Source organism: Ambystoma mexicanum, chromosome 10, assembly GCF_040938575.1.
Source record: "Ambystoma mexicanum isolate Mex_15411 chromosome 10, UKY_AmexF1_1, whole genome shotgun sequence".
Lineage (NCBI taxonomy): Eukaryota > Metazoa > Chordata > Amphibia > Caudata > Ambystomatidae > Ambystoma > Ambystoma mexicanum.
This window is the reverse complement of record NC_090932.1, coordinates 730039389-730054279: the sequence shown is the minus strand read 5'-3', so window position 1 is coordinate 730054279 and position 14891 is coordinate 730039389. Positions and strand designations below refer to the sequence as shown.

The 14891-nt window shown below is 44.8% G+C and overlaps 1 protein-coding gene across 4 annotated transcripts in view; it reads left to right on the top strand.

Moving 5' to 3' along the window:
- LOC138491689 (glutathione hydrolase-like YwrD proenzyme) overlaps positions 1–14891 on the top strand; it is an 846074-nt gene that overhangs the window by 369120 nt on the left and 462063 nt on the right. For all 4 annotated transcript variants that reach the window (XM_069618367.1, XM_069618368.1, XM_069618365.1 and 1 more), the window contains one exon: positions 13704–13850. In XM_069618367.1, the coding sequence (XP_069474468.1) occupies positions 13751–13850 (100 nt within the window). In that variant the 5' untranslated portion in view covers positions 13704–13750. The remainder of the gene's footprint in view (positions 1–13703; positions 13851–14891) is intronic.

Here is a 14891-nt window from a genome sequence, read left to right as displayed (position 1 = left end):
ACTACTGAGGTTACTTTCAGGGAAAACGGCAGTATGTGTCGCTCAAGGAAACCGGAGACGGGGTTAGCAATCTTTTTGAAAATACATCTACCCAAAGAGCCCGAAAAATATAAAACAGGAAGTTTCTGGTGAGACAGAGGGACTGGATGACGGACAGATATGGTATACACCCTCTGCAGTGCTTCTTCTAAAGATGCCGACTTTTTGCAGCGATTGTGGAGGACGTTTCTTTTTGCGTGGGTTCTTTGGTACTGTATTGGTTGTCCGACTTAATGCCAGACAATCAAAATGCACAGAGACGTACATCTATTTATTTATTTGATTGTATTTGTATAGTGTTTACACCAAAGTGCTTTACATAAATTAGTGAGATGGTACAATATAATCAAATGATGAGAATCAATACACCGAGAGCATAGAAAAAGAAGGAACGAAGACACAATACACCACTAACAAAGGCCATGCAATGCTGTACCACACAACTGAAAAAAATGAAAGCCTCACAGCAATGCATAAGTGTAGGACATAAAACAGGTGACCCCCACTCCACAAAAGGTAGACAATAGTGGAAACCAAGACTAAAAATGCAGTCAAAATGTCAATACAAATCAACTGGATTTTAACAATTCAGATCTTTGGTTGTCTCCTACTGTCAGCCTAGCTTTGTTAATCAAGTCTTTCAACAATTTGGGCGCCAGCATATGTGCTCTATCCTGATAATGTTGCCCAGATGTCTTAATGGTGCATCGTATTCAGCGGAAAGCTTCTTAAAACCTGGCTTTTCATCTCCAGTCTGCGCTAAAATATTCAGCTATTGGGATAATTGCACCAAAGAAACTATATTAAGTTGGTGAATATTTTTCAGGGTGAAAGCATAAAATGGGGTATTTATTTTTAGTACAACCAAGGGATTATTGAGGGCCAGACCTCTCAAATGAGGGTCACCTGAGAGCTATGTGGGCGATCAAAGGATGTGAAATATTTTTCTCCATTGAAGGAATATTTTTAAAATATGTATTAATCAGGCTAGGCAGGGTGACTTCTGAGGGTTCCCAGGAATTCTCTCACAGGAAAATATATTCTGACGAGGATCACACAATTTATTCAAGTGAGTATGCCTAAATTAGAACTCGATTTTCCCAGTTCTACAGCTGCCACATACGTGACTATTCAGGAGATGTTATTCCAATCCAGTTCTGCTCTGAATTCTGGCACTTGAAGTTCTGGGTGTATAATGGGAAAAGCAAAGCTACAAGTGCAATAATGAAACCAGAACCGGAGTGGATGGAACATGTATACATAGATCATTCTATATGGGGGAAGGGAATCCAGTCCTGTTTTTCTTTGCATTCAGGGACATGTAGTCCACCATTTCCTCATACTAAATCTGGGCGCTTCAGTGTCAAACGATGCAAAAAAATAACCTAGTATTGGGCTAGCTCCTACTAAATGGAATGGACCTGTTGACATATATGGGCGTCTCTGTAGGTATGCTGACATGTTATCAACTAAACTAAATAGAGAGATTTATGGGCTAAGCCATTGAGTAGCCCGGAAATGGCAAAACAATGTTCAAAATTACAAAGCTAGTGTACGTATTTTTCATGACGGGTGATACACATGTGGGATGGATGAGATTGTGGGGTTTCTGTCTGAGGGGTAAAAATCTTAACTTTGGCATCTCTGCCCTAACCCTCCTCATTACCACCTAATCCGTAATTCCCAAAGTGCCGCTAGTGGGCTGCCTTTATCGGTTCCTCTTTTGTTCTCATTCGATGCCTACGAGTCAAACGTTTAATAACTGCACATTTTGGACATAACTGGTTATGCGATACGTTATGCAATTATCATTGGGTTATTATAACCTAAGAAGTTATTAAACCACAGACTCCACTGAGTTATTATTTTTTCGCGAGGTCTTTTCAAGAAGATAACCATGCTTGCGCTGCCACATCATGTGGTTCCATTTCTAATTCCTGCTAGGCATTTCCTGGAGCCCAATCTGCCGATGTGTAGGCCCAGTTGTCGATAGTTTTCTCGCTTGCACATCTAATGCATGGAAATCTCACATGGCCTCGGCAGTCAATCAGCAGAAATAGAAATAATGAAGTCCATCTGATTGGTCCACCACATCTTTGTTGTTTCCGGCTTAGACTGAGTACATGAGGCAGTGTGTGCATGTTCTAGCCCAAAGAGTTCACCAGGTATGGAGACCAAGGACAACAGTCAGGAATGTAATACGTAGCTTTTACTTATACTTCATTCAGGTTTTGGACAGGGTGAGAGTGGATCCTGGAAGCGTTGTGAGGCATGCAAAAAGAACAGATTAGAGAGTGCCCATTGACCCTCAGGAAGTGGACATGGGGTTTCACGGGTCCCTCCAGGCTAGATTCACTCTATGCATCTCACAATCGTCACCTGAAGATGTTGATCCGTCGTCCTTTCGTGAGGACTTGTCTCTTTCCGTCCTCTTTCCCTTTCTTTTGTCCCGAAGACGGTCTCTGTAGAGATAGGCCCTGTCCTCGCCGGCCGCCACTGCGACCTCCAGAATTTACAAATGGGAGTATGATGTGGCGGTCTGGGGGGGGAGAGTCCTGTAATTGAGGGAAAAGCACTGACGCACAAAAACCCTCACGGAATGAAGACTTGACTGCTGTATGATCCTCAGGTGACCAAACAGTCCATTGAGGCAGAGAGTTGTTATCCTGGAGTTGTTCCTGGTGGGGTTCACTAGCATGAAGCAATGGATCACGGAAGTATAAACAGTCCGGAGGATAAGCAAAAGGCACAGCCTTCAAGAATGCAGGAGGCTTGTATGATGTGATTGACAGGAGGAGAAGAACATAGGCTAGGTAACAAATGGCACAAGGATAAGCAGATAATTTACCCAGGAGAGTACACTCTGGGAGTGTACATACACAAGGAATCGCAGACAAATAGACTGCTGTGCTGGTAACGCAGACTCCAATGTGAGGAGCGAGCGCAGAACAAAATTATTGGAGGGACCTGCAAACCGGAGGAAAAGAACTCAAGTCAGGCTGGGAAGGGCAGGAATGACCAGCCACCGCAATGCACAGTCGGAGAAGAAGAGCACAGCGAGAGTGCTGGGGAAAGACAGAAAGCTCTGAAGTGGCAGAGCAAAGGGAGAAACGAAAGAACGCCACAAGGTAGTGGGAGCCAGGAGAAGCAGAAGAGGGAACGGGGCAGTGTAAAACAGCGGAATGTCTTTAGCGTATGAACCGGGGGCGAAAGTTACCAGAGGGTTGCAACGTACCTGTAGCTAGGAACATGCCAGCTTTAAGCCTTCTCTTTTTCCTGGCGGTGTCCATTTTAGGAAAGACTAGACCGTTACTGCCACTAACATAATGGCACTGCCTTGCGTGGCTCGATTTCCCAGAAAAGAATATGTTTAGGCCTTGGTGCCAGCGCTCCCAAAGGGACCACCTAGAGGTTGTGACAATGCATGAGGGAACAAGTAACTTCAGACATGTTCTTACCTTGTTGGGTCTTATCTGTTAGTTGCTGCTTGAACCCTAGGCACTGCGATGCAGAAACCCACATTTGTGTATAACCCTGTTAAGATGTGTCTGGGGTTGCTAGCTTATTGGACCAGCCCTAAGGTTTCTTGTCCTCCTGTGTAGAGGGGAGACAAGGCCTGGGAACAGCTAGTCCCAACCCATTTCCTGGCTTCCAACACACATATCCTGCACAAGCCCAATGAAAGCCAGGCTTTACTGGGCAAATGCATGACCATAAAAGGATTTTCCTGACCCGAGAAGGCTGGAAGAAGGCAAAAAGACAAGATGGGCAAAGAACAAACGAAGAAACGTTCTGGCACAACCATGTTAGGACACTAACCACAGTTTTATTTATATATTTTTACATTTATATTGCGCACTAAGCCAAAGGGCATCAAGGCGCTGTTTCAGAACAAGTTACATGTTGGGCAGTCATATGTTGGACATATTGGCAGTGTGCTCTAGGTGAGAAGCCATGTTTTCAGCAGTTTGCGGAAGGTCCAGTATGATTGTTCCACTCTCAAGGAGGTGGGTAGTGCATTTCAAAGTTTCACTGCGATGACTTGGAAGCTCGAGCCACCCGCTCTCGCCAGCTAGATTTTGGGTAGGATAAGCCGTTTGGCATAGGCTGTTCTGGTCGGTCTTTTTGACTGTGCTTTATTTAATTTCTCCCCTTCCGCACCACCTCCCGTATTGAACATCCAGCACCATAGCAGGGGACTTTTAGTCAATTCTTCCCCGTTCTATGCTAGGAGTAGATTTTTATCCCTTTGTTAATTCATCGCTTTACCGCTAAGTGCCTCGGAAGATAATTTCATCGTTGCCAGTGCGAACTCGCGGGGCCTGCACAAGAGTCTCGTAGGTCTTAGTTCCCCATTTACACAGACCTTCGGGGGCGACTGCATCCTCATTGTACGTTGCCTCACCTGAAGTCTAGTCCTGGTGCCAGTCGGCTCCATGACAGTCTGGGCCAACTCAGTCGTCGACCTCCACATCGTCGTGAATCTCCTCTTTTCAACCTCCGAACCCCAGCTAACACCAGTCAGCACCACTTTCGCTCTGCTTTTTGCAAGGATTGCTGGTTATAAGTGGCTGGGTGTAGGGTGTAGCCCAGGTCACACGGCCACACTGCAGCTCCTCCTCCGGAAACGGGCCAGTAGTTGCACCAGGCACCAGCCAACACCACTTGCACACCACTTTCTACATCAATTAAGGATATGGGTCTGTAATTGTGGGTGTCATCCTTATCCCCTTCTTTGAAAACGGGGACTATAATGTACCTCGCCAGGACTCGGGGACAAGGTGGGTACTTGTAATATTTAGAAACACATGCTGTAGAACAGAACCCCATATTCCTTCTTCTGTACTAAAAAGCTCTCCAGGTATTGTATCAGGCTCTGGCCCTTTACTCCTGTCCTGCAAAAGAATTGCTTCTTCCTCCTCATCTAGAGAGATATCCAACACATAATGTGATAACAGAGCCTCCCATCCCGTGGGTTCACTATTAGTTGATAATTGTACGCCAGAGTCCTGATGGAGTGCACTGAAATGGGAAAACCAAATTTCCTCGCAGATGTAGGGCAGATGCATTTTTCCTTTTAGTAGCTAACTGAAGTTCCTCCCATTTCTTCTTGCGGAAACAACTCCCTCTTCTTCACCAGTAAAGTTTTATATTCTCAACTCACCTGCACTCTTTCAGTTTCACAATTGACAATAATTCAGACTTCTTTTGCCGGTACTCCCGATCAAACCACCCAGTATAAGACAAAGTACTTGCCACCCCCCTAGTGCCTTGTTTGGTGAAAATAGGATTTAACACATATCAGACATTGCCAAAAGTCACTAGATGATAATCCAGTCCCCACTGTAAGAGATTCAAGGAGCGTTACTAACAATGAGAATAATCTACTAATACCATTATTTTCAACCAATAATGTGCCACAGGATCCTCCACCTGCCCCCATCCTTCATAGCTAGTAAGGGTTTCACAGACAGGCTAAGAGATTAAAGAAAAGGGGGTTGTGGTCGCTTTCATTGAATAATTTAGAGGTCAGCTACCACCCTCCAACTTTCTACATGTAATAAAATATAATCAATATTAACTAATACTTCTCTTAGTACCTTAATGAAGGCCCACAGTCTTAAGAAAAAGCCAAAGGACAGGGCTATAATTGATATACAGTCCTTTCCCAATTGAACTGCAGAAACCGCAAGGTTCATAAATTGGGATTGTGAGCTAGAGTCCATCTCCTAGCCTTAACACTTTTCATCCTGGCAATTATCTCCATCCTGAAATGGCAATGAACCACAGATGAGATTGATCATCTGTCAGTAACCTGTGTCTGTCTTTGTTGCGGTGAGAATAGTGCTGATAACCCTCCTCCCCAAGTGATTGAAGGTCTTTGACATTCATTATTTTGTAACAGACCCCTGCTACAAATCCCTGTCTTCCTGAGATATTAATGCATGGTTCTCACCGGGGACACTCTAATACTAAATCCATACCCCATAAAATAGAGACATCTTCACCCTGTAGTAATGTCCATTGTAATCTGAATATCAACCATTACCTTGGTGAAATCGTGCCCTTTTACCAGCACCCATCAATCCCTGATCCCTGAAGCCTTGGGATCTTTGCAGGAAGAAGGATGTTCTGGAAGGCTGGCTTGGAATCCTATTATCTTTTTCTATGGGGCCAGAACTGAATGTGTTGTGGCTGGTGGTCTTGGCTCTGTTCACTGAGGCAAAGGTATTAACATATTTATCAAGGCTTTTGAACAGACCTCTCACCAAAGAAATGTGTGTCTGGATCCTCTTGGCTTCTGGACTCTGCTAGACCCCCTACTTAAGGGCTAATCATGAGTAGGATACCCCTACTTTGTTCATGGACAATGGGGGCATTAGCCTCCACCAGAAAGCGTAGAGCCTTTTGTTCTGAATTACTAAACACTTCGAGGTCTAAAGACTTGCCTGAGGATTTAGCTTCTCTGGCAAGTTTAATATATTTACATGGGGTCTTGAGGTATGCAGGAGACTCTCCTGGCCACAACATGTTGCAACGTTTGAGATCTCATGGTCGTATCTGGTGAATAATTTGGCAAATCTTATGGTCCATAGAGAAGGAGTGGCTGAAGAGTTTCCCGGTAGAGAGAGCATTGGAAATTCAGCCTTCATTTTATTCCTGGTGGCTGTTTACATTGTATTACTTAAAGACACATCTGCGTAATCCCCAACAGACTAAACTGGCCCATTTCTTAGAGTTTGGCTGTGCTATAAAGTCAGGACAAAACAGGGTTTACCCAGAGAGTCTTAGAGTCCATATGTACTCAATCCCAGGTCTGAGTCAAAAGTGAGGGGATCCTCCCTTTATCTGTACTACCTGTAAATAAAGGTGGAGCGTTTGGCCAGATCACAAGGTGACTGGTTCAAAACTTTGGCTACCTTGGCTTTCTTCTGTGTCTCCTTAAGGCATGGGGGTCTTGTGGGCACTTTTAGCCGCACTGTTGTCAATGGCCCAGCACTCTCAAAGTTCTGGGGTTGCCGGAGCACACACTGTTCCATTAGTTGCTCAGGGTCATTGCTCTTAACATGGGCTTTTATCCTCATTTACCTAGACCCCACAAAGGTGTCTCTCATTTGTAGCCCCTGTCTCTTGATCTAAAATGGGATTGCCACTGCCATTTCCTTGTGTCACAGCTTTAGTGGCCGTCTCATTAAGGGAATGGGTAAGGGTTGACATTTTAGCTTTTTAGGTCTTATCTACTGCCCGTGTTAAGGAATTATTAATGAAGGAAACAAACTGTCCTTGTCAAGCTTTCTTTTCTGGCTCTGAGGCATCCCCCATGATATCACTGCCCAAGGTGAACTCCTCCTGATCTTGCACATTCATCTCTACTGAAAACATAGCCCTCCAATCGCCAATGTGTGGTAAGAAAGACTACCCGGTTCAGTGTTTGGGAACGCCCTACTTTTTTTGTGTTAAAACATAAATAAAAAAGTAAGCCAGATGTCCCTGACCCTGTGCAGGGTGGATGCAGTTCAAACCACTCTAGGGCTCCAGGGTAGCAGTGCTTGTAGCACACTGGGGGCTTTCCTCTAGCCAAGAATGAATGCACCCCATGAAAAATGCTGCTGCCTGAGGGAGGGAAGGAAGAGCAAATGTTCAGCCCCATGGCAAAACCAAAACCAGATTCTTGTGTTGCTAATGGTTAGTGTCCCCTTAGTGATCATCAGTGCGGGATGGAGACCTGGTATTTAACGCTGGTAAAAGGTCTCTAACTAAAGGGTTCTCTAAGCAATAACCAACACGTCGAATATCCATGCAACTAAGGTGAAGATATAAAGTATCTGATAACAGCAAATAAGTCCAAAGTTTACTGAGCAATAGTATTGTGAGGGAGCAGTAAGACATGAGCTGTCATAGAAATAGGATATAATGAAGGGATATTACTATGAATTTACGGAGTCAAGGGTGGTATTATGGGAGCTGTACATTTTTGTTTTGCTCCTTTCTTCTATTAAGCAAAATATGATCTATAAATGGTTAATTGGAAGCATCCATGCTATGTTATAGAATTACTCCCTATTTCTTTAGGAAATCCCTGCCGCCATATGCTTTTGGTATTTCCTTCTATTTTCCTCTAACCTCTTAATTTGCGTGAGGGATACACATTGTGGCAATTTTTTATCCCCACTCTTTACCACTTACTAGACTGGATTTCTAAACTCTGACCTGGTGGACAGGTATTAGGAGGCCAACATAGTTATGGTGAACAGGCACAACTCTGGGAGCTGAAGGTAAAGCAATCAAGGCAGCATGTAGAGTGGCCAAGGCTAAGTCTCAGGAGACAGTGAGTGTGCTCAGGGGTCCACAATGAGTCCACACAGTGAGCAATCAAGGATGGCACTTTGACAGTTATAAAACGACTATATTTATGGCCAAGAAAACACACTATGAAAAATGACTATGAACAGGTAATATTATCACACAAAACTAATAGTTACATACATATATACAATTACAGAAGGCCAGTGCACATTTATCAATTCACCCCCACAATACCTGGAAAGGAAGGTACGTAATTAGTGTTTGCACCGCCATTCCACAGGAATACAACCCTAAGCTGCAAAGTCCAACCCTAAGTTGTCTGGGGCCTTGTGCCCAAAGGTTCACAATGTTTCCAAAAGGCTTAGAAAGTTGGGAACAAGTTAGGAGGAGGGTCCTGTGGATGTGATGAAGGTGCCAGAAGACAGATGAAGTAGTTCGCTGGTGAGTAAAACCTTGTTCTACCTTTTGGAGGACTTTAAACAACAAGTATTTCCAAAGACAAAAGTTACAAAACTATTAAAAGTTATACAAACTTTTAAAGGATGGAGATACAGGTGCAGGCAAGTACTGCTGCAACTTACCCCCCATACTCCAGTGTTTCCTCACACTTGACAGATCATTGGAGTGTCGCCTGAGGTAGGTTTTTCTGCCATTGGTTCCAGTCGAAGAAGCCCAGGAGCTGCGGGTGAAAGAAGAGTTCTGGTCGTGTCCAGGAGCTGTGTGCAGCCTCTTGTGCAACAACGCAGCAGGCACCAGTGCAGGACTCTTCAGTATCCTTGACTAGATGAGGGAAAGCCACTTTCAGGGATAGTCACTGATGCATGGCAACAGTAGGCGTCACAGATATCACGGTCAAAGGAAGCCTCTTATCTAGGGACCCTTGGATGCTGGGATGGCGAAATTTCGCAGGAGGGCTACTTGCTGGACAAGGTGAAGATCCCTGAAGTGCCAAGCTGAAGCACGGAATGATAATGCTTCTACTGCAGTAGCCCAAATTGAAGTTGGTCAATCCACTGGATGGCCCAGGAACACTTCTAAAGATTTCAAATGGCAGGCCACCAAGAAGACATTGAGAACTGTTTTTCACACCACTTTAAGCGTCCAAAGCACCACTGAAGGACTTCTAAGATCACTAGCCAGACAGGGCTCTATCCAGACTGCAGCAAAGGTTGGTCAACAGGCCTCCTCAGGACCGGTCCACGGGTCTTCCGAAGTCTTCACAGCTATGCTGGATACTTGACTCCTCGTCAGATCTCTGGGGAATGGCTGCAGCACTCCACGTTTTATGGAAAAGCTCAGGTGAGCGCACATTTTAACCCACTCAATGGATGATCTGCCTCTCACAGACACCCCAGCAGTAATCCAATCAGATAAACGTTGGTGAAACTCATGCATACACTCCAGATATACAGAAACCAGTTTGTGTATTGGGACCAGCCATTCCCAAACCACTTCCTGGCTTCCAACACACATTTCCTGGACAAGCCCAATGAAAGCCAGGCTTTACTGGGCAAATGCATGACCATAAAAGGATTTTCCTGACCTGAGAAGGGGGAAGAAGGAAAAAAGAAAAGATGGGCAAAGAAAAAACAAAGAAACCTTGTGGCACGGCCATGTTAGGACACCAACCACAGTTTTATTAATTGTTTTTACATTTATATCGCGCACTAGGCCCAAGGGCATCAAGGCGCTGTTTCAGAACAAGTTACATGTTGGGCAGTCATATGCTGGACATATTGGCAGTGTGCTCTAGGGGAAGAGCCATGTTTTCAGCAGTTTGCGGAATGACCAGTATGATTGTTCCACTCTAAAGGAGGGGGTAGTACATTCCAAAGTTTCACTACGATGACTTGGAAGCTCGAGCCACCCGCTCTGCCCAGCCAGAATTTGGGTAGGATAAGCCAGTTGGCATAGGCTGTTCTGGTCGTTCTTGTTGACTCTGCTTTATGGAATTTCTGAAAATAGTAGGGTGTTCAGTGTTGGAGATGCACTTATTTGTGATTGACAGAGCTTTGCCAGTTTGTAGCCAAATGTGGTAAACTTGAGAGAGCTAAAGTAAAATTCAGTAAACATACTGAAAAAGTAACTGCCCTGACCAGTTCGTCTTTAGGCACATCTAAAGGTAACCAAAAATCCCTTGGATTGTAGTTGTAAAATGTATTGTGCAATATGAAAAAGTTACCATGATAACATGTAAAAATAGATAACATGTAAAAAGAAAAGGGAAACACAGTTTCCCAGATTGACAGCCCTAAGGACTAGTCATTTCCCCCATCATAAAATGAGCAAAAGGCCAGTGGAGTGAAGCTGGGGGTTCACTGCAAAAAATCAGGACATGGGGCAAACACAAAAGCAAAACGTTTGGAGGTCCTTCAAATATGGAGGGGAAATTGCTGAAAGAGAAAACTAACACCACTAACGCCACTTTACACAGTTATTTATCGGTATTTTCATGATTAGTGCCAGAGTGGTGGTTATGCCGTGTACACATCTTATTGCCTTTGGCAAGGCATGTTCTGTAAATCGCAGCATTTTACGAAATGTTATTGGCTTCTTTCTTGGGGGGGGGGGGGGGGGGTGCCCTCACAAGCAGATAAACAAGATGTGCTGGAAGATCAGCTAAATGCTTGTTCGGCCGTTTTGTAGCCACTTAGATGTAAGACCTAGCATGAACCATAACTGGCCTGGTTTTTGGAGATTACACGACGATTTGTATTTTTTCATGATGTAAGCTGACGTAAAGTGGTGCAGTACCTGCTACTGCGTTTGATCTATGGAGGCGTGGTGCAATAGTGGGATTTATGCATAATCTTCAGGGCTTTAAAAAGCATTCTTGCGCCTGCGGCCTGCCAATGGCGCCTTCTCAGCATTCGAGTTATTTGCACGCTAGTAGACGGGTTTCTTACAACTCGGGCTGCTGAGTTTTGTATTACCTTCAATTTTTGTGTAAGGGGTTGTAAAGTTTTAGTATGCAGGAGTTGCAGGCTCTTGCTTAATTAGGAGAGTGAGTCTCTGACACAAAAATGTTGAATAACATGATTTCGTCTGATATTTGACCCGCATGGTATAGCTGGCGCATAAATTGCAACCCAGACTTTAAGATGCTCTTAGGAGCACTGTGTGCTGTGTGTTGTTTAGCTTAGAAACCTTCTGTTGGCACCCACACCTAGAATCTCTGAGGCATTATCATAAGCAGATCCTGGGGGGATTTAATGTGTATCCAGCAGATTTATTGAGTTTTGAGCACTATACAAAACCCCAAAATAAAATAGAAAATAAATAAATGCATGAACGGCGAGGAAGGGGCAGAGCCTGAAGGGTCCGTGGTTGTCAGACCTTTGTGATGGTGCTGTTTTGGGATAAGCAATGCAGAGCGGCTTGGAAATGACAAAGGAGGGCGGGCCCATCGGACAACATGATGGGCCAAAAAAGCAGGTGCAAGAGTTAGAATTGTACCAAGAGCTACTGTGCCGGCTACCAGAGCAAGCCACTGTTGTGCAAGGAGCGCACAGGGACGCAAAGAATCACAAAGATGCTGGAAGGAGTGGAATGCTGGCTTGCCGTTTGCTGGCCATGGACTGAAGATGGAAAGAAGGGACAGGTGCTGCATGAGTTGTTAGCAGATGATACCACGCCACACACCACAGGGGAAGGAAGGAAGGAAGGGAGGAAGGGAGGAAGGGAGGAAGGGAGGAAGGGAGGGAGGGAGGGAGGGAGGGGAGGGAAGGAAGGGAGGGAGGGAGGGAGGAACAGTGAGTGCCTCCTGTCCATCCTGCCCATCCCCTTGTGTCAGTAACAGGTTAGGTGGTAACACAATCACTTTCTGCCTCTGATCCTCCCCAGGCCAGCATTTCAAGCACAGCTAGTGCTTACATCTAACAAACATCTGACTGATTACAAATTTGGTCACCTGACCTCCATCCGACTGGGTTTTTTGAAGATGTTTGGGCTGGAGACCCTATATAGTTTAGACATCCCCCTCCCCCTTTTTAGGTATACCCTAGTGTTATTATTGCTTCTCGACCTCCCCGGCCTCCCTGGGAATTTATCCTGTGGGAGGTCTTGTGTTCACTTCCTTGGTCGCTGGAAGACCAAGATGTATACTACAAGCCGGTCCTTGATACGTGCACCTACAGGATCATGTTTGGACTCTTTTTCTTTTTTTACTTTTAACCATGGTGTCTAAGTATTGGTTGTATTTTATGCCTGTTCCTTCTTGTATTTTTTATCTTTATGAATCTTAGTCATAATCTGTTGACCACAGTGATTCCACTTAGGGATGAATGTGTCACCCTTTAAAAACAATAAATATACACATGTGTCCAAGAGGAGGTCGAGGGCGTTACCCGTGTGGGAGTTTACATACCACAGGCTGTGTTGGCAGCATGCTCTTCAAGAAGTGCCTTTATAATCTGCTAAAACAAGAACAATCTTATCCAACCCTTCCCCAACTCTGGCACATGAGCTGCTCACAAAAACCCATCCAACAGTATCAGCTCCACCATATCAAGGGCAGTACAGTCATCCAGCAACATTAAGAGCCCAGTTTCTCTATTACTCATGATCACAAGCATGGTGTTCTGGACAGCAACATGTGCCATCTCAGTGACTCAATAGGTGGAAAATCGCCTAAATTGGACGATTCAACTACAAAAGCAAATATCCTCAGCAAGTAATTAAACTTTGTGATAGGGCGCAAGCTTGATCAAGCACCGGGGGTGGTGCAGCCTATCATTACTTTTGAAGATACCAAAGACTTGGTATACAAGACATTACCAAAGTCGTTGTTCAGTGGGGCCTATTCGATGGTGAAGACCCTAAGTATTATAGAAGTGCAAAAGTCCACTTGCATTTGCTGTAGGAATTAAGTTTCCCATAAATCTATTCATTCATTAGGGACCTGAAGCAGAACTCTGCACCCGAACCCAGCCACCTGTACAGGTAATCCTGAATTTGTAATGGGGAAAGTGTAAACTACCAGCACCAGAATTCAGAGAATAAAATCAGGGCTGGATGCACTACTTGTACATAACTCGTGACCACTTCAGGATGCTGTGGCTTTAAGGTATTTTATTATTTTTATTAGACCCCAATAAAGTTTTTTTTCAGTGTGATCTGTGCCTGAGGTTCTGTGGCGTTCTCCCATTCTCCCTGTTTGCTATAATGTTCTGTGAGGGTACATTTTGAGAGCATTCCACTATAAACATTAACAATAGGAAATGCATTCAGTTCTCTCTAATTGGTTGGCATGGCAAGAGATTATAGTTAAGGGCTGGGCTATGAAGCTCTGCTTGATAAGTGCCCCTAGGCGCACACCATATATTGACATTCATGTTTGTATTTTCTCTTTGTTCCAGGTCGCAAAGTACACCCCGTTGATCAGACTTGCTTGAAACAGACTGAAATGGCATCAGAGCTGGAGTTCATTTCTAGAAGGTCCCCAATTCTGTGTACGGGTGGTTGTGTGGCAACAAGTCAACCTCTGGCAACTAATATTGGTCTTGGTAAATACGTTTTACTACTTGATGTATGTATAACTGGGGTCATCACTGGTTAGTAACTATCTTGGACGAAACATTGGTGACCGTATATTTCACTTGTTTTCTGGCCTCTTTAATCACACCACTCTCTGTGTGGGGTGGACAGCATGCAGTGAAATGTGGCTATGTAGGATTTTAAATACTGAAAGCAAGTGTCCCCAAAAGGCATTACCCTCCCCACAAGGAGAGGCAGTAAAGGACACACCCCAGGAGGGAATGGGACCACGACCAAGTGCGGGTAAATGCAAAAGGTTTTTTATCTAGTCAAATAGGGCATACAAAGGACTCTGCAAGCTCCGAGAGCGCTCTGTCTGACAATAGCAGACAGTCTTATTTATTATGAAACCATGTCATGCGTCCTACACACTATCGGGGGCACATAGTCTCGGGGATTGGTTGGTGTCGACTAACTATAGGCGCAGCAGTGATGAGCAGCTCCATGATTGGTGGACATCAGCGTGGTGCCAATGTGGGGCGGATGGGTCAGCTGGGCTTGTCGGGTCGGGGTTGCCCGGCCAGGAGCGGTCCGTGTCGTTGATAGATGGTTGCCCTAACATTCTGCCCTTGTGGCCACACACACAAACACTCATCCGTTTAGACGATTCTAGTTGTCCTGCAAATCCTGCAATATGTTACTTTACGGGATAATAGGATACTGGAGAAACACATGCATTTTGAAGCTTTACCAATACATCAGGGCACTGTTACTTCTGACCTGTTGACCGGGTGTCATAAACTTGGGAGTTGGGTCTAAGGGCATGAGGTGAGCTGCCCTGTCATTCTGGACTTGTTAGATGTAGTGAAGAATTAGTTTATGATATGTTAGTACAGGGTTGCATATCTGCTCTCCAAGGCCCATTAACTTGGGGTGAGCCGGAGTACTACTGTATCAGTGAAGTTGCACCTTTGGCCCCTTGAGGCGGTGGGGTTTAGGACCAGGTTGTAAATTCTTCACTAGGCCGACCATGGGGGCCTCGGATATGGGGGAGGTGAATACTTGAAACG